The following is an 18,535-nucleotide window of genomic DNA, read 5'->3' on the forward strand; positions in this document are numbered from 1 at the left end:
CTTATGTAAGCTCAAACCTATTGGTATATCTAAGTATTTCTAAAGAGCTTCTAAATATATCTAAATAACTTCTGACTAGATTTTATGATTCAGTATATTTGTTTTCTTATGACATATTTGACTTTAAAAGCAGATTATATTCTTAATTTTATATATCTTTAAGAAGATTAGGACTGCAGGTTACAACCACAAGGCGATACCAATGCAAATGCAGTGTGAAGTCCTAAAGGTTGAATAGAATGAGCTGGAAGTTAAAAGAAAACACTCTTACAAGTCTGTTTTCTTAAGTGCTTTGCTTACAATATCACCAAAATCATTGGTGGAATAAATATCATGAGGGCCTCCTTACCATTTAGATACTCTCACAATGTCAGTTGTTGGCATAATAAAGGTTGCGGGACATTTAGATTTTGTTTTGTTTTGTTTTGTGTTTTTGTTTTTGGGTTTTTTTTTTGTTTGTTTTGTTTTGTTTTGTTTTGTCTTGCTTGTGTTTGTGTTCCAATATCTAGATTCAACTTTGACTTAATTAATTAAAGGCCATATAGCCAGTTTCTTCTACCATGTTTCCAAAGGTATAAAAATTGGGAAATTAGCTCTAAGTTTTCATAATTAAAAAGCCTATATATTCATGTGCTGTCCTTCCCATATGAATTTCTTTTCTGAGGCCCATATGGTCTTTTTCTCCCATCTCATGGCTTCAAAATTTAATCACACATTGACTCTCTGGAAACACACAAGTGGTTATCTTGGAAATGAGACCGAATATATTTGGTTTTGTTTTCGAAACAAGAAGCTGACTCTCAGTACTCTCCACTGCTGTTATTTAGGCTGGGCATCTGTAGTGTGTTGGGCACTCAATCATTTTCAATTAAATGTTCCTATGTCTTGCAAAAGTCCCATAAGAGCATGCAGAACCACGATTATAGATCCATAGAGGAAATGTACTTCTTGAACATTTCTTGGTAAGCAGTTTTCTTGCAACAAAAAGCCAATTATTTTGAGGGATTATGTAAATGTTCATTGGGAAACTAACACAAAAATGTCTCAGTATGTTTACGACACCATTGTGGAATGATGCTGTCATATACGTTGATGAGATTTTCAAGATGTGGACTTTTAGGCTCATGGGTTTAACAATCCGCAGGTTTTTATGTATTAATTATGAGATTACATCCTAGTGTTTTACTCTTTATCTAAAGATATATAAACATTGCCTGTGTGTTTATACAAAAACAAGTTATCAAAATGGTAATTGTAGGAAAATTGCAGAAACAAAAATCACTCCTAATATTAGAAAAACCTAAAATTCTAATACTATACCTCATCCTTTTTTTATATCTCATCCTTAATTAAAGAAAACATTAACCTTTGCTCAGCAAGTGCTATTCATTAAGATTTGTTTTTCTATACTTGCAATTTTTAAAAAAAAATTTGTTGATTGACTGATTTGTATTTAAATTCAAGTTAGTTAACATACAGTGTAGTCTTGGCTTCAGGAGTAGAACCCAGTGATTCATCTCTTACATATGACACCCAGTGCACATCCTGAAAAGTGCCCTTCTTAATGCCCATCACCCGTTTAACCCATCCGCCCAATGCACCCCCTTCCAGCAACCCTCAGTTTATTCTGTGTATTTAAGAGTCTCTCATGGTTTGCCTCCCTCTCTGTTTTTACTTTTTTTTTCCTTCTCTTCCCCTATGTTCATCTCCTGAGTTTCTCAAAGTCCACTTATGAGTGATATCATGTGATATCTGCCTTTCTCCAACTGACTTATTTCGCATAGCATAATACCCTCTAGTTCCATCCACATTGTTGCAACTAGCAAGATTTCTTTCTTTTTCATCACCAAGTAGTATGCCATTGTGTGTAGGTATGCATAGATAGATAGATAGATAGATGTCATAATGTTAGAGCTTAAAATACCTCTGGTGATCACAAGTTAACTTACGGAGAAATAGATTATTCTGTGCTTGTGTTAAATATTTTGACTATTATGTTTGCATAATATGTGAAGGAAACAAAATGTGGAAGCTAAAATTAATTCTTAAAAGTGAAATAGAAAAATCTTTTTTTTCAGCTAAGTATCCAAAGCGTTCAAAATATTCCAATTTAAGAAACAAAAACCTTTAACAGCACTTCTCAGTTGTGGTGAATTCATTCTTCTTAGAACTCTTTCTTTACTGTTTGTGCCATTCACCTGATTCTATATATATTTACTTTAGAGAGGATGGGCCAAATCAGTAACAAGGGCATTTTTGAGACAACAAATCTGAGAACACAGTAAAATATCAGCCTTGTTCTTTTGAGGGAAATGTAGAATAATAAATACCTTTCTCCTTTGAAAAGATAAAGCCATTGTCTAAAGGACACTAAGAAGGAGCCTATATGTACTTTTTATAAAACAAATTCAAAACAAGATGTGTTCTTAGTATATAATGAGGATAAAACCCTAAAAGTGCTAAAACCACATCAGTTAGATTCTAAATTAATGTTGAATATTCATAATCAAATAGAATTTCTATATGCTAATTATTTCGTGGGATTTCATAATGCATTGGTTTCATAAAATCTATCTTCCACAAAGATAAGTGCTCGTTCACATATGCCATTTGTCTGGTAGAACACTTTTCCTTTATTAATTAATTAATTAATTTATCTGTCTATCTATCTATCTAATTGAAGCATAGTTGACATATAACATTATGTTATTTTTAGGTGTACAGTATAGTGATTGGACATTTATATACATTATGATATAAATGCTCACCACAGAGAGTATAGTTACTATCTGTCACCACACAAAGTTATAATATTATTGACTATATTCCTATACTGTACTTTATATCCCATGACTGTTTTATTTTATAACTGGAAATTTGTATCTCTTAATCCCCTTCACCCATTTTGCCATCCCTCCACACCCTTCCCCTCTGACAAACACCAATTTGTTTTCTGTATTCATGAGTCTTTCTGTTTCGTTTGCTTTGGATTTTAGATTTCACAAATAAGTGAAATCATACATTATTTGTCTTTTTCTGTCTGACTTATTTCACTTAGCATAATGCCCTCTGAGTCTATCCAAGTTGTTGCAAAAGGCAAGATTTCCAGCATTTTATGGTTGAGTAATATTCCACTGTGTGTATATGTATGTCTTTTTCATCTATTCATCCATTGATAGATTCTTAGGTTGCTTTTGTGTCTTGGCTATTGTAAATAATGCTACAATTAATATAGGGTAACATATATCTTTTTGAATTAGTATTTTCGTTTTCTTCAGATAAATACCCAGAAGTAGAATTGCTGAATTATATAGCATTTCTATTTTTAATTTTCTGAGGAAACTCCGTACTATTTTCCATATTGCCTGTACCTTTTTACATGCCCACCAACAGTGTACAAGGGTTCCTTTTTCACTACATTGTCACCAACACTCGTTATTTCTTGTCTTTTTGATGATAGCCATTTTAACAGGTATAACGTGATATCTCACGGTGGCTCCGATTTGGATTTCCATAAGAATTAGTGATATTGAACACTTTTTCATGCCTATTGGCCATCTGGTCTTTGGAGAAATGTTTATTAAGTTCCACTGCCTGTTTTTAATCTGTTTTTTTCCGTGTTGAATCATATGAGTTCATTATATATTTTGGATATTAATCCATTATTGGATATAACACTTGCAAATAATTTCTCCCATTCAGTAGGTTGTCTTTTTGTTTTAATGGTTTCCTTTGCTGTACAGAAGCTTTTTAGTTTTATGTAGACCCAATAGTTTATTTTTGTGTTTCCCTTGCCTGAGGAGACAGATAAAATATATGTGTGTGTATGTATGTATGTGTGTGTGTGTGTGTGTGTGTGTGTGTGTGCATGTTTTATGGTTTCAGGTCTTTCATTTAGGTACTTAATCTATTTCGAGTTTATTTTTGTATATGGTGGAAGAAAGTAATTCAGTTTTTTTTACATGCAGCTGTCCAGTTTTCCCAATAGTACTTATTAAAGAGACACTCTTTTCTTCATTATATATTCTTGTTTCCTTTGTTATAGATTAATTGACCATGAAAGTGTGGTATATTTCTGGGCACCTTATTCTGTTCCATTTATCTATGTGTCTGTTTTTATGCCAGTACCATACTGTATCATTTACTCTATTTTTGTAGTATAATGCAAAATCTGGTAATGTGATACCTCCAGTTTTGTTGTTCTTTCTCGAGATTGCTTTTGGATATTTGGGGTCTTTTGTGGTTCCATACAAATTTTAGGATTATTTGTTCTAGTTTCATGAAAAATGCTATTGGTATGTTGATTATGAGTGCATTGAATCTATAGATTGTTTGGGGTAATATGGACATTTTACGGTATTAATTCTTTCAATCCATGAGCATGGAATATCTTTCCATTTATTTGTATCATCTTCAATTTCTTTTATCAGTCTCTTAAAGTTTTCAGAGTATATGTCTCTTACCTCTTTGGTTAAACTTCTACTTAGTTTTTTTTCTTTGATACAATTGTAAATGGGATTGGTTTCTTAATTCATATTTCTGCTAGTTCCAGATTAGTGTGTATAAATGCTAGAGATTTATACATATTAATTTTGTATCCTGCAACTTTACTGAATTCATTCATTAGTTCTAATAGTTTTTTTGCAGTCTTTAAAGTTTTTTATGTGTAGTATCATGCCATCTGCAACAGTAAAACTAAGAACATTCTTCTTCTGAAAGCCACATACTCAAACAATCTAAAGACATTTTCTTGCATTATACAGGTTTTTACAATGTGAGGTATATTGATTCAATTTTTCACATATAATCTCAATTAAACAGAAGCCCCTAACCTTCACAGTTTGAAAAAAATATAAATGGCAATCAATGCCCCAAATTGTAGAAAATATGAATATTTACAAAAGTCTCTAATTAGAATAGGAAAAATCTGCCAGTAATTAATAATGGCTTTACTGCTCAACTCTTGCAAATTCAGAGTACCAGAAATATTTGAGATGTTTCAAGGAAAGAAGAAAGAAAAGAGAACCAAAATAAAAGTAGGAGAAGAGAACAGCAACCACTGTGACTTGTGACAAGCAGATGTCTCTGAAATGGTGTGCTATCACCATCTTCAACTTCATTACTAGCACTCAAGATCAAAGTATAGGGATGTACATTGTGAGGTGACTATATAAAAGCAAGATTAAAAATATAATAGCTGTACAGCTCTAGGACAGGGAGACAGGCCGTAGGAACTCTCACTGTGGGTCAGTGTTTTTCAAATTGCTGGTTGTGTCATAAGAATGAGTCATAAGATCAGTTAACAAATTGTTTTTGAAAGCCAAACATAAAATAGAAAATAATAGAATTACAAAGGTAAATACAGAGAAATAAAGAAGAAAAAGAAAAATAAAGAAAAAGTCACATTGCATTAAAAAGAGCAAGCTTTTATTTCCTGCATGTGTTTGTGCATTATGTAAGGTTATAAAATATATTTTTCAGTGGATCACACCTCAGAAGGCTTGAAAATAATTGTATTAACACCAACTGACATGCAGCTGAAGTCTAAATCACTTCAGTTCCTCTAAAACAATCAGTATACAAAAATGTATGTTCAGACTGAAGAGATCATAGCTCAAAAAAAAAAAAAGCCACTAGAATGTGATGTTAAATAATGCAGATAAGTTTGATCTTTTGAGAAGGATTTCATTCAAATGATTAAAATATACTTTCAAAATTTTAAGTCTGAATTTCAGTTTTCTTCAGCATTGCTTTATATGGAATATTTAATTCCCCAGCTACCAGATAAATGATGTGCATTTTACCTTTATCTTTCTAAGACCATTGGATTTAATATTAGAAAAGAAACAAGTCATGGAGCAGAAGCAGTTCTATAATAGTAACAGTGTTTAACATAAGCATTACATCTTATAAGGTTAATTAGCATTATTTTTACAGTAGTACAAGTAATGGATTGTAAAGAAACTCTTATATGGAAAATAGGATCCCATCATTGTAATATAATGTACTCTGGAACTGAATGGGTTTTAAGCATCTGATTAAGATGCTTATAGATACATTGTATATGGCAACAAATTGTCCTTTTAATGTATGTTGATTAAGTGTTAGATTCTGAAAAACTTAGATTCTTAAATTCTTGATTTAAAAAAAAAAGGTGAAAATGTTCCAAAACCTAGCTTAGCCAAAGGAAGATTTCAGAAGTGGCTAAGTTTCAAATAAGTTGAAAAATATTTTCTTAAGCGTGGTAGTTTTTATATATATCATGGTGATTTTAAGCTTATCGTACATACACAGAGGAATTTATTATTGCTTAGATCAGGGAATGGATGTTTGCTCAAGATTTCTTGATCTTTTAACCAGGAATTAATATTTTGTATTTACCAAAGAAAAGAAATGTTAAGTATAGATAAGGCATGGGTAATTGTTTTGCTTTAGCGCAAAGCCCTTGAGAGATTATCTTGAGCATTTGTCACAATCTTGAATATTTTTCCTTCAGTGCTAAAATCTGTCACTCCTTCAGGATCATAGCAATCTTATCTTTTCTAGAGATAATCTTTTATTTGTTGTGCCATAAATTGGCTGGAATTATACAGTTTGCAGTGTGACTGCATTGTTTCTCAAAAGCGTTAAAATAATCATCAATGAACACTATCTTTTCAGTAAAAAGTGGTCCAGGATTTCATAGACACTCTCAAAAGGGCCATTATTTTCAAGTCTTCTAAAGAGCACTTCCCTCTTGCATATAGGTTATTTTCTGTTTCAACTACAAGCTTTTAAATTTGGAGGCAAGAAGAGCTTTAAAAAAATAAAAAAACAGAATCAAGTAGCATATGCTCAGATTAATCAGGATATAAGTCCTTTTCTTATTTGCTACTGAGGTTTCCAACATAAATGATGAATTTAACACTGATGTTATTGTCCTATCTAAATCTAATCTTTCATGTAATGAGACTTCTGCTTGACACTGTAGTCGTGTAATAGTTTATTTCAGGAATTTACATGAGTGAGTAGATAGATTCAGAATCAGAGTGTCAACCTGCAATTTAATGGAAGAAGTAGGCTTGAATTTTCCACTTCAAACTGACTTCATTTATTACTGCATTAAACACCTTTGACCCCGTCAGAAAGAAGTAGTTTTGGTGATATTTGAGTTAGGGGTTTCATTGTTGAACTTTTTAAACAGGAATCACTGAGATGCTCAAACTGCAAATAGAAAGAAAAAAAAACAAACAATACAATTCATTGCTTTTCTTAAAAAGAATTGTGCAGGTTAGGGAAATATCATATCTATGCTGAGCAAAGACTAACCTATAAAAATTATGATGATAAAGCATCTGATTGACGAGCATGTCCACAAACCACTAAACACAAAAGAGCATGGAGATCAGTGAGAAAAAAAAAAAAGGCTAAGAAACTATTTAACAATTTTTCCCTCTCATACAAAACACACAAAGGCATACTTATTAAATAAGTCAGTACAAATAACTGCAAAAGCCTAGAAATACAATGGAAAATTATATATTTAAAAACGAAATTGTTTAAAATTTCTTTCATCTGTTTAATTTCTTCAAGCCTCTCCTTTTTTTCTTCACTTACCGTACTATTTCAGCCCTAAATATTTGAAATATGAGGGCAGAGCCAACTTAAATTATGATATTAGCTGTATCAAAATATAAATTTTGTAAAAATACATATTTTAAATATTATATTAAAAAGTTTTAGAAGGCAAAAAATGTATAGATCTAATCACATATTCTAAATAATATTCATAATGATACATATTTTCACAGATCAGAAAAGCAAACAAAGTTTGTAAATGCATCAAATACTCAAAGATACAGAAATAATATTTACTTTGACTTTAAATTTGGTTTTTTTAATAATATAAAATTGTTTTTCTCATTGCTTTTCATGCTTATTCTTGCATGATGACTTCAAGAATGGTATTTAAAAAAATAAACCATTTACCCTCTCCTCATTTTTTCTTCACCTTTTTTTGATGTTCTGATAAAGACAAAGAGAAACAGAAACATTTGTTTCATCATGCCTGGGAATTAACCAAATAAGCAAAATGGATGGGAAAAAAGAAAACAGAAACCTTGATAGCATTGAAGACTGGTTAAAGAGAGAAGTAGGTGGTAGAGAGGAATTGAGGATTAAAGGTAAATAGTGGATTCATTAGCTAGGATTGGAAGATTTGATGTGATGCTCAGTGAGCTGAGAAGATGGGAGGTTATGATTTAAATACTTGAGATTTTTCAGCCTCATAGTAGTGAAGTAATAAAGATGACTAAGTTTAGTGTGTGACCATGACTGAGGTTAGGCTAATAAAATAATTATCAAATATGAGGGGATGAGGAAACTGAGGGATCAAGGTATTGATGGGTTATAAACGTAAACGTTTAAGTCAGTGAATTTTTGAAGAGATTCTTTCTTGTTTATATGACATTATTCTCTTTTGACTTCTCTCAGACCTCTTGGACTTCATTCTCTTTCTTTCTTCATCCTGTAAGTGAAAATATTCCACAATATTCAGTAATCTATCCTTTGGTTTTCCTGCTTGAGCTTGGCTCCAATATCTCTCTAAAATAAATCCAGTTCTGCCCTCAGCCCTGATTTCTAATTTCTCATTTCCTTATTTGCTGAATAAAAATGTATTTCTTGATTTTCTTCTAGCACTTGAACTCAGCATATCCTAAAGTGAAATCATCAACTTTCCCTGTCTGCTATATCTCAATTTGTTTTTATCATGATTTATTTTTTGTTTGTCTATTTGTTTATTTGGCTGGTTGTTTGGTGGCATCTTGGTTTTACATTGTTATTTTTTTCTTATTTAGGACTGAGATTTCTCCTGTTACACAGACTGGGCACCATAAAGAGAGTAGCTCCTCTCTCTTCATTAACACCATACATTTTCTCATTCCAGAAAGTTGTGTTTACTTTCCCAAGAGCTATTCTATTATCTTCTGCTTTCCTTTACCACTCCAACTTTATGTAGGACATGGTTTTCATTCTTAAGGACTCTGTATATGGTCTCTTTATTGAACTTCGTTTTTCAGATATTTCACATTGCTATACTTAAAGGAAACTCTGATCAGGAATACTCACTTCTTAAAAGCCTTAGCATAGTACTTTTATTTTTCATAAAGCACAGATATTTTAGCCTTGCATCCAAAGCCAGGCTTGAGTTATGAGCTAAAAAATATACAGTTTTTTTTTTTTTTGGTTCCCTCCTCCAACACATGTCTATAACCCAAATCTTTCTATTTCTTTGCTTTCCTACATTGTTCTTTTTATGACCAGAATGTTCCCTACCACATTTCATTCTCTTTCCCATATTAATGACAGCCACAGTCTTTTGGTCTGACACTAAAATAACACTTTTTTTTTTCATTTTCAGCTTTTGTCTTATAAACTTTGTCTTGGACTAAATTCCTTATAAGCATATTTGGTCCTGTTTTTTCATATCAATTTAATCTTGGCTTTTGATTTTATTACTCCCAATTCAGTTATCCTATTAAGTTACTTTAATTTTGCACCTTTATAATCTGCTACCTTAGCAAATGACAATATTCCTTATTATTAACCCTATTCTCTTCTCTTAGCACTTGTCATATTTAAATCCATATTTTTAACAATATGGCCTCTGGAGGGCAAGCTTCTTATCTTGGGTTCTGACTTCTCTTGAATCGGCATCATTCATTTCTATTATCCAAAATCCTACCACAATTAAAGGCACTAATCAAGGGGCACCGGGGTGGCTCAGTTGGTTAAGTGTCTAACTTCGGCTCAGGTCATGATCTCACGGTTTGTGGGTTCGAACCCCACATCGGGCTCTGTGCTGACAGCTTGCTCAGAGCCTGGATCCTGCTTTAAATTCAGTGTTTCCTCTCTGTGCCCCTTCCCTGCTGGTGCTCTGTCTCTTTCTGTCTCTCAAAAATAAATAAATGTGAAAAAAGTTTTTTTTAAAAAGACACTAATCAAGAGTTTTATCTTTTGTAAAGCCTGTTGTAATGTCCCTAATATAGGTATGATGAATCTTTATGTTTTATAACTCATTTATGTCACTTACCATGCCCTGCAAGTTTTATGGTTGATGATGATTGATGACATATATCTGATATAAACTACTAAAATGTAATATCACAGAGAGATGTTTATTTTTCTCATATCCCTCATAATTTCTGGTTCAAAAACTTAAACATATTTGTTTGTTGATAGTTGTTAGATATTAATTGTATAAACTCATGAAGTACCTAGTGAAGAATATATAGGCATACTTAAACAACAACAAAAAATCTTCATTGATCTCTTATCTGTTTTAAGATTATAAGAGTAGAACATTTTCTGGTAATTAAACTCATCAAGACTCATTGAAGACTACTTTAAATGACTCTGAAGTTTTGTTTTCCTTTGAACAAAACTGTGTCTATAAAGACAGACACATAAATATTTCATTGATTACATTTTGAAATGAACCTCAGCTGCGATAAGTAGAATATTCAAAGTTAACTTGGATAATATAAAAACTCCTTGATATTTTAAGAATTGCTTCCATAAAAAGTATAAAATCCATATTAGGAATGAAAAGAAAGCAAATTTCACCACAAATAAGTTTCCCAACAATCAAATCTGATGAAAAATTGTAGCTTGATGAATTCTCCAAGGTCCTAGATCAACATTTTACAATAATTAAGAATATGACTTTATATATATGTAGAGTGTTATTTACAAATCATTTGCAGAAATCTCTCATTTGATCTTCAATAACAAAATAATCTTTTGTATATCTTTAAACTTGAAGCAGTTAATGTAATAAATCGCTCAAAAGTAATCCGTTTCATTTTTTTCCTGTGTGGCAGCTACATCTTTTGCTTCCAATAGAGATCCATTACAAAATTATATTTTGAATTGGTCTCACAGCTCTAAGAAAAGCTACTCCTTGAACTTGCTTTGTATTTATATATTAAATTTTAGGAAAAGGAGTAAACAATACCAGCTACTAATTTTTTTCCTCTTCTCTTTTTTTTCTTCTACTTCACTTGGTTGGCAATGTTTGGGCTGTGGTTTGTGGATGCAACCTCCATGAACTCAATGAAGGTGTGCCCAGGCTAGATTCCCTGAGAATCCTTCTTCCCAGAGGCCCATAAATTTAAGTTTTTCAACTTGACCCAAATTTTAAAGTCACTTGTAAAGTTGAATTTAAATTCTCTCCCTCCATTTTTCTTTCTCTCCCTCCATTTTTCTAAAAATCTGATAGCAAAAACATAGTTTTATATATAGACACTTCAGTATAATTTCTTGATTTAAACGTTTGTGCTTAAAGCAGGAAAAGGGATCAAGACATTTATGTAACTTCTAGCATCTTCTTTCACTTTAGAGTAAAAATATCACAGGAGGGGCGCCTAGGTGGTTCAGTTGGTTAAGCATCCGACTTCGGCCCAGGTCATGATCTCGTGGTCCGTGAGTTCGAGCCCCGCGTTGGGCTCTGTGCTGACCACTCAGAGCCTGGAGCCTGTTTCAGATTCTGTGTCTCTGTCTCTCTCTGACTCTCCCCCATTCATGCTCTGTCTCTCTCTGTCTCAAAAATAAATAAACGTTAAAAAAAATTTTAAAAAAATCACAGGAAATAGAGGAGTAGTGGCCTTAAAAAAAATCTTCCTAGTATTAAATCTTCAATCACATCGTCTACCACCAGGGAATTTTAAACTGAAATAAAGGCAGTAGTCATCCTCATGTGCCATACAACTATAAGTACATAAGTATATGAGGCACCAAGTTATTAACTATGATTCCTTGATTTGTCTTATATGAAAGAAATGTAAGATACATGTATTTGTAAGTGTCTTTCTTTCCTTTTGAACTTTGAGCCAGAACAAGATGTTTACTTGGATACTATTACAGTGACTTATTTTTTTTCTTTCACTTAGGAAAAGTAAGTTTCATTTTCATAAGACTTATTTTAGTGTTAGATCCCAACATGTACTGTGCTTATGAAGGAAAAGACTCTGCAGAGCTCAAAGGGGATAGAACCATTTGGGGAAAGGAAGATACTGGAGGGTATATCCATTTCCCACTTTGGAAGACCTTTTACTGTTGTCTACTTCTATCAAGATACCTGGAGAATTATTTTTTAGAGATCTGCATTATGACACTTGCTTTTCGGTAACTGAATTGCTTATTCTTATTCTTCGCAAGCCTGAGCCTAAAAGAGGATGAGAGCTAAGAAGGCAAAGCAAGATTCCATTGCCATCAATACCTAGGGAGTAATGATCCCATATGCAGTTGGAAGAATCAGAAGGACTATGCCTATGGTATAACTGTATAGAATAAATGCTCCAAAAAACAAATTAAAAATTACAGTGGAAATGAGTACTCAGTGGAACTTGTATCCAGTTCAAGATCTTAAATAGACTGCTAGATTAGTCTTCTAACACTGATTTATAAATAAGGAGTTATTCAAGATGTCAGAGAATCTATTATTAGATATCTAGAAAACAAAACACTAAGTTAATTTTTTTAATCTGTTAAGGTAAAACAACTCTACCAAGACTTTAGAAAGTAAGAGAATGAATGCACAAGCGTGTTTAGTTTCTCCTTTCACTTTTGTTGTTGTGGTGCTGGTTGTTATTGTTGTTTTTTTCTGTCATTGTATGAAGAAACTGCTGCAAAATGTCATTAGGTGCATAAGGAAGGGGAAAAAAAACACATCTCTTTAGCCCTATAGATATGGTAGACAGGATCATAAATCAAATGTTATCTCCTACAGAAGATTTCCAAATTCTAATATCAGGGCTTTTTAAGGGGAAACTGAATTGACTATATTAATGTTCTCACTATGGAGTTATATAGTGTTATCTCATGCTTGGTGCAGTGTCACTGTCCTGTTACTCCTGGTGTCTGGCTCCTACTCTTTTTCAGCCTTATCACATAGAAACTATAGACTGGAACCACTTTTTAAATGATCTCCTTTGGTTGCCTGAACAGCAGGGAAGATTGTTATTCATTTGCAGCAAGAAACTCAATCATTTCTGGGTTCCAATTAGAGAAAGCCTAGGGGCCCTCTTTATTAAGATGAAACACAAATTGTATCAAGACTTGCTAAACCACTTAATATTTTTATGGTGATATTAAGAAGCTTGAACACTTTAAGTACTAATTGGAATATGTGTAGGGTATGTTTAATCGATGTATAAACTCTAACCTCCATTTCATTAAAATTGCGTCTTATGGTGCTTTTTTTTTGCCACCTTGAAGATTTACTATACAGAGTAGGATCAAGAATCCTGCAATGTTCAGTGTCAGCAGTGACTTACACTGCTAAAATCTTCTTTTAACCATTTATACAGGTGCTTTTTCATTATTTTCTAAAAAAGAAAATTATCTTTTTAGAAAATATTTTTTAATATAGACTGACAACTTAAGTGTTGATCTAGAGCTTTGACTTCATTTCTATGTACACAATGTAAAAATAAATATCTAAATTTAATTATATGATTACAGGGCCATATGCTTTAAGATGTAAATGAAATCTCGTAAGCAGAAGCAGAGAAAAATTATGACAGGTTGGATTTGAGGGGTATAATTTTGATTGTATGGAAATGTATAGATATATACATATAATTATGTCTGTGTATGTTTAAAAATTCTAACTTACACATCAAAGAAGTATTGCCTCTTAATAAAATACTTCCATTGAGTAGCATTTTCAGGATGAATGTTTTCAAATTCTAATTATCCTTAATATAACTTATTTTAATGTTGGGCTTATGTAGCTTTGTAGAAAAGACATACCTTCTAATATTTCTATTATATGCAGTAAGTCATAGTTTTATTGTGCCAGTTTTGCCTCCTTAAAAGGTACAATATTACCCAGGGTATCAGTTTTTGTTTTGTTTTTTTTAAGTTTATTTACTTTGAAAGAGAGAGCTCCTTTGTGAGCAAGGGAGGGCAGAGAAAGGGAGAGAGAGAATCCCAAGCGTGCTCCAGGTTGTCAATGCAGAGCCCAACTTGGGGCTCAATCCCATGAACTGTGAGATCATGACCTGAGTTGAAATCAAGAGTAGGTCCCTTAACCGACTGAGACATTCAGGTGCCCCCAGGCTATCAATTTTAAAATAAGAATTAGTAAATTCAAAGATCAACTAGCAGATGTGGGATACATGGAGCAAGTTGAGAAATATTAGTGGTTTGGGTTTTATTAAAGATACTATGAGAGTGAGTTGTCTATATAATTGGATGATATAAATAATTGTATTTTTTCAATATTTTTGGATAACTAGTTTTTGGTTTATTTGTTTTCCCTAAAATGCCTCTTCAGAAGTTTCACAGGCACAGCCCTGATCATTTACTGCTTAAACTAAATGATTCTTTCATCACATTGCTGATCTACTTGTTTTGATACTATTTCCCGTAGCTTTTATTACTTGGTTTGTAACTTTTATCACTTCTACAGCATTTTGTCAGAAAAATACATAACCTTTGTCTTGGTAAAGGTGTTACAGTTGTAGGCATCACTTATCAAGATAGATGTCTTAATCGTATTCATAATAACAAAATGGAGTAAATGTTTTCACCAAAATAAATAAATAATTAAAGCTGTTTCAAAATAATTTCTGATAATGTGATAAAATCATGTTTAAATAGAATATTTGTCATAAGTACCAGGAAAATATTCATCATGTTAGAAAGCAAGAGGTAGCGGACAAAGCATTGACTACAGAGTCAGACCAGGGTTTGGATACATCTCTGGTGCATATTCTTGCATGCATTAAATTAAAAAAATTGTATCAAAGTGTTGTTGGGAGAAGTATAGAACATATTAATAACATATCTAGGATAGCTACCATTATCAATACATGGTGGTAGGTATTATTAACTGTTCCTATAATTAATAATTACATAAGTATGTAAAATATTTGAAGATAGAAGTCCATGTTTCATTTATTCTTTCTTCCCTAAAAGCAGGTTTTGAGATGGTAATTCTTTGCAATAATTTAATTAAAAGAGAACTATCAGTTTCTATAAGTTCCTAAAATCTTTTGTTAGATTCTACATATAAGTATGATCATACTTTGTCTCACTATTTCACTTAGCCTAATGCCATCAAGGTGCATCCATATTGTCTCAAGAAAGTAGGATTTCCTTTTTTTTAATGGCTGAATAATATTCCGTTATATTTGGAATATATTTTCTTTATCCATTCACCCATTGATGGACACATAGGTTATTTCCATGTCTTGGCTATTGTAAACAATGGTGCAATGAACATAGTGTGCAGATATCTTTTTGAGATAGTGATTTTGTTTCCATTGGATATTTACTCAAAAGTGGAATTTCTGGATCAACTGGTAGTTCTATTTTTAATATTTTGAGGAACTTCAATGCTGTTTTCCGTACTGGCTGCACCAATTTATATTCCCACCAACAGTGTGCAAGGGTTCTTTTTTCTCTACATCTTCTCTAACCTTTCTTATTTCTAGACTTTTTGATAATAGGTATTCTAACAAGTATGAGGTGATATTGCATTATGGTTTTGATTTGCATTTATCCAATGATTAATGATGTGGAACATAGTTTTACGTAATTATTGGCCATTTGTATGTCTTCTTTGAAAGAATGTTTATTCAATTGCACTGCCAATTTTTTTAATTAGGCCATTTTTTTGCTACTGAGTTGTATAAATTCCTTATGTATTTTGGATACTTACTCCTTTAGCAGATATAAGATTTGCAAATATTTTCTCCCATTCTTTAGATTGCCTTTCCATTTCATTAATGGTTTCCATTTTGTGCAGAAGCTTTTTCTTTATATTTTTTTAAGTTTTTATCTAAATTCCAGTTAGCAAACATACAGTATTATATTAGTTTCAGGTGTACAATATAGTGATTCAACACTTCCATGCAACACCTGGTGCTCCTTAATTCCCATCACCTAATTTACCCATCCCCCCAGTAACCATCAATTTGTGCTCTAGAGTTAAAAGTCTGTCTCTTGATTTGCCTCCCTCTTTTTTCCCCTTTGTTCATTTTTCTTTCTTAAATTCCACATATGAATTAAGTCATATGGTATTTGTCTTTCTCTGACTTGCTTTACTTAACATAATATCTCTAGCTCCATCCATTTTGCAAATGGCAAGATTTCATCCTTTTTGATGGCTTGGTAATATTCCATTGTGTATATATATCACATCTCCTTTATCCATTCATCTGTTGGTGGGCATTTGTGCTGTTTCCATAATTTGGCTATTGCAGATAAAGCAGAAATAAACATCAGGGGTACACATGCAGAAGTTTTTAGTTTGCCATAGTCCCATTTGTTTATTTTTGTTTTTGTTGCCTTTGCTCTTGTTGTCATCCAAAAGATAATTGTCAATACCAATATCAAGAAAACTTTCCCTATTTTTTTCCCTAGAAGTTTTAGTTTCAGAACGTAAGTTCAAACTTTGATCCATTTTGAGTTGATTATTGTGTAAGGTAGACACTCAGGATCCAGTTTCATTCCTTTGCATGTGTCTGTCCAGTTTTCCCAGCACCCTTTATTGAAGAGACTGTCATTTCTTCATTGCATATTCTTGCTGCCTTTTTCAAAAAGTCATTGGCCATATATGTGTGAGTTTATTTCTGGACACCCTAATTTGTTCCATTTACCTATATGTCTGCATTTATGCCAATATCATACTGTTTTAATTACTGTAGCTTTTTAATATAGTTTGAAATCAGAAAGTGTGATGCCTCCAACATTTTTCTTCTTTAAGATTGCTTGCCTATTCAGGGCTTTTTGTGGTTCCATAGACATTTTAGGATTGTTTTATTTCTGTTAAAAATGCCATTGGAATTTTGATAGGGACTGCTTTGAATCTGAAGATCACTTTAGTAGTGTGGAAAATTAAAATTAATTGTTCTAATCAATGAACATGGGTTATCTTTCCATATGTATGTGTTCTCTCTAATTTCTTTTATCGATGTCTTGTAGCTTTTAGTGTACAGATTTTTTACTTCCTTAAATTTTTCCTAAATATTTTATTCTTTTTGATGCAATTATAAATAGGACAGTTTTCATAACTTCTTTCTGATAGTTCATTGTTAATATATAGAAATATAATTGATTTTGTATATTGATTGTGTATACTGTAACTTTACTAAATTCATTTATTAGTTTTAACAGTTATCAGTGAAGTCTTTGAGGTTTTCTTAATATCATGTCATCAGCAAATAAAGGCAATTTTACTTCTTCCTTTCCTATTTCTATGCCTTTATTTTTTTTCCCCACTTAATTGTTCTGACTAGGACTTCCAATTCAGTGCCAAATAAAAGTGGCCAGAGATGGGGGGATAGGGTAGTGGGTAAAAGTGGTCAAAGGTACAAACTCCCAGTTATAAGATAAATAAGTTCTGGGAGTATAATGTACAGCATGTTGGCTATAATTAACAATATTGTATTTTCTATTTGAATGTTGCTCAAGAGTAGCTATTTAAAGTTCTCATCACAGGAAAAAATATAACTATGTGAGGTGATGGATGTTAAGTACAGCTATTGTAATTATTTTGCATTATATACATATATCAAATCCTTCTGTTGTACACTTTAATACAGTGTTAGATATCAATTGTATCTCAATAAAACTAGGAGAATAAAAGAGAGAACTTCCAGAAAAAGCCTATAGGGGGATGAGAAAGGCAGGGAATGGAAGTAGGAGAAGCTTCAGGTGGTCTTAGGCAATTTGTGTCACAGTGGTAGCCCCAGGTGCAAAAGCATAATTGTACTTCTGGAAACGGCTTCTCCAGTAACCGCAGGATAGTCCTCCAGAAATTAGTAGGTATGAGCCATCAGCATCAGGATCAGGACCACAGGACGCTAAAATGACTCTACAAGTTAATTCCTTCATACGTGTCTGCTTAGCTAAACAGAATAAAATTAAATTATATCTACCATATCTCCAGATATTCTCTGTGAGAGCATGGTGGTTGTTTGGTACCTTACAGAAGTTAGCATATGGATATGCAGAGAATCGTTGTTAAATATTTAAAAATTGCTTGATTTAGTTAATTTACGCAGTATGAAAACTTTCTCATTTTTCCTTTCTATATGCATATTTAAATCTAATAGGCCAGAACCTGTTTTGTGGACAAAGGATGGTGGAGAATTGCCAGATCCTGACCGAATGGTTGTGAGTGGTAGGGAGCTAAACATTCTTTTCCTGAACAAAACGGATAATGGTACATATCGATGTGAAGCCACAAACACCATTGGCCAAAGCAGCGCAGAGTATGTTCTCATTGTACACGGTAAGTACTTTTTTGACATCGTTATATGAGAAAAAAATGAATGACCTGAAAGACTTTAAATTTATCACAATCTTTAGAATATTAAACAAAAATTTAAACGGGTTTTCTTTTTCTTTCAGGACTTTTCATAAAAGATTCACAATTAACGTGTTCCAAGTCAAAGTAATAAAATAAAATTACATCATACACTAAAAATAAAAATTAATTTTGTAAAAGGTTTTCTTTATTACAAATATATAAGTTTTGGTG

The 18,535-nt window shown here is 32.3% G+C and overlaps 1 protein-coding gene across 2 annotated transcripts in view; it reads left to right on the top strand.

Moving 5' to 3' along the window:
* CADM2 (cell adhesion molecule 2) overlaps positions 1-18,535 on the top strand; it is a 336,787-nt gene that overhangs the window by 213,354 nt on the left and 104,898 nt on the right. For both annotated transcript variants that reach the window (XM_053903225.1, XM_053903226.1), the window contains exon 7: positions 18,108-18,286. In XM_053903225.1, coding sequence (XP_053759200.1) covers positions 18,108-18,286 — 179 coding nt within the window. The remainder of the gene's footprint in view (positions 1-18,107; positions 18,287-18,535) is intronic.

This window comes from Panthera pardus, unplaced genomic scaffold (assembly GCF_024362965.1).
Source record: "Panthera pardus isolate Hobbes unplaced genomic scaffold, ASM2436296v1 HiC_scaffold_16, whole genome shotgun sequence".
In the NCBI taxonomy this organism is placed as follows: Eukaryota; Metazoa; Chordata; class Mammalia; order Carnivora; family Felidae; genus Panthera; species Panthera pardus.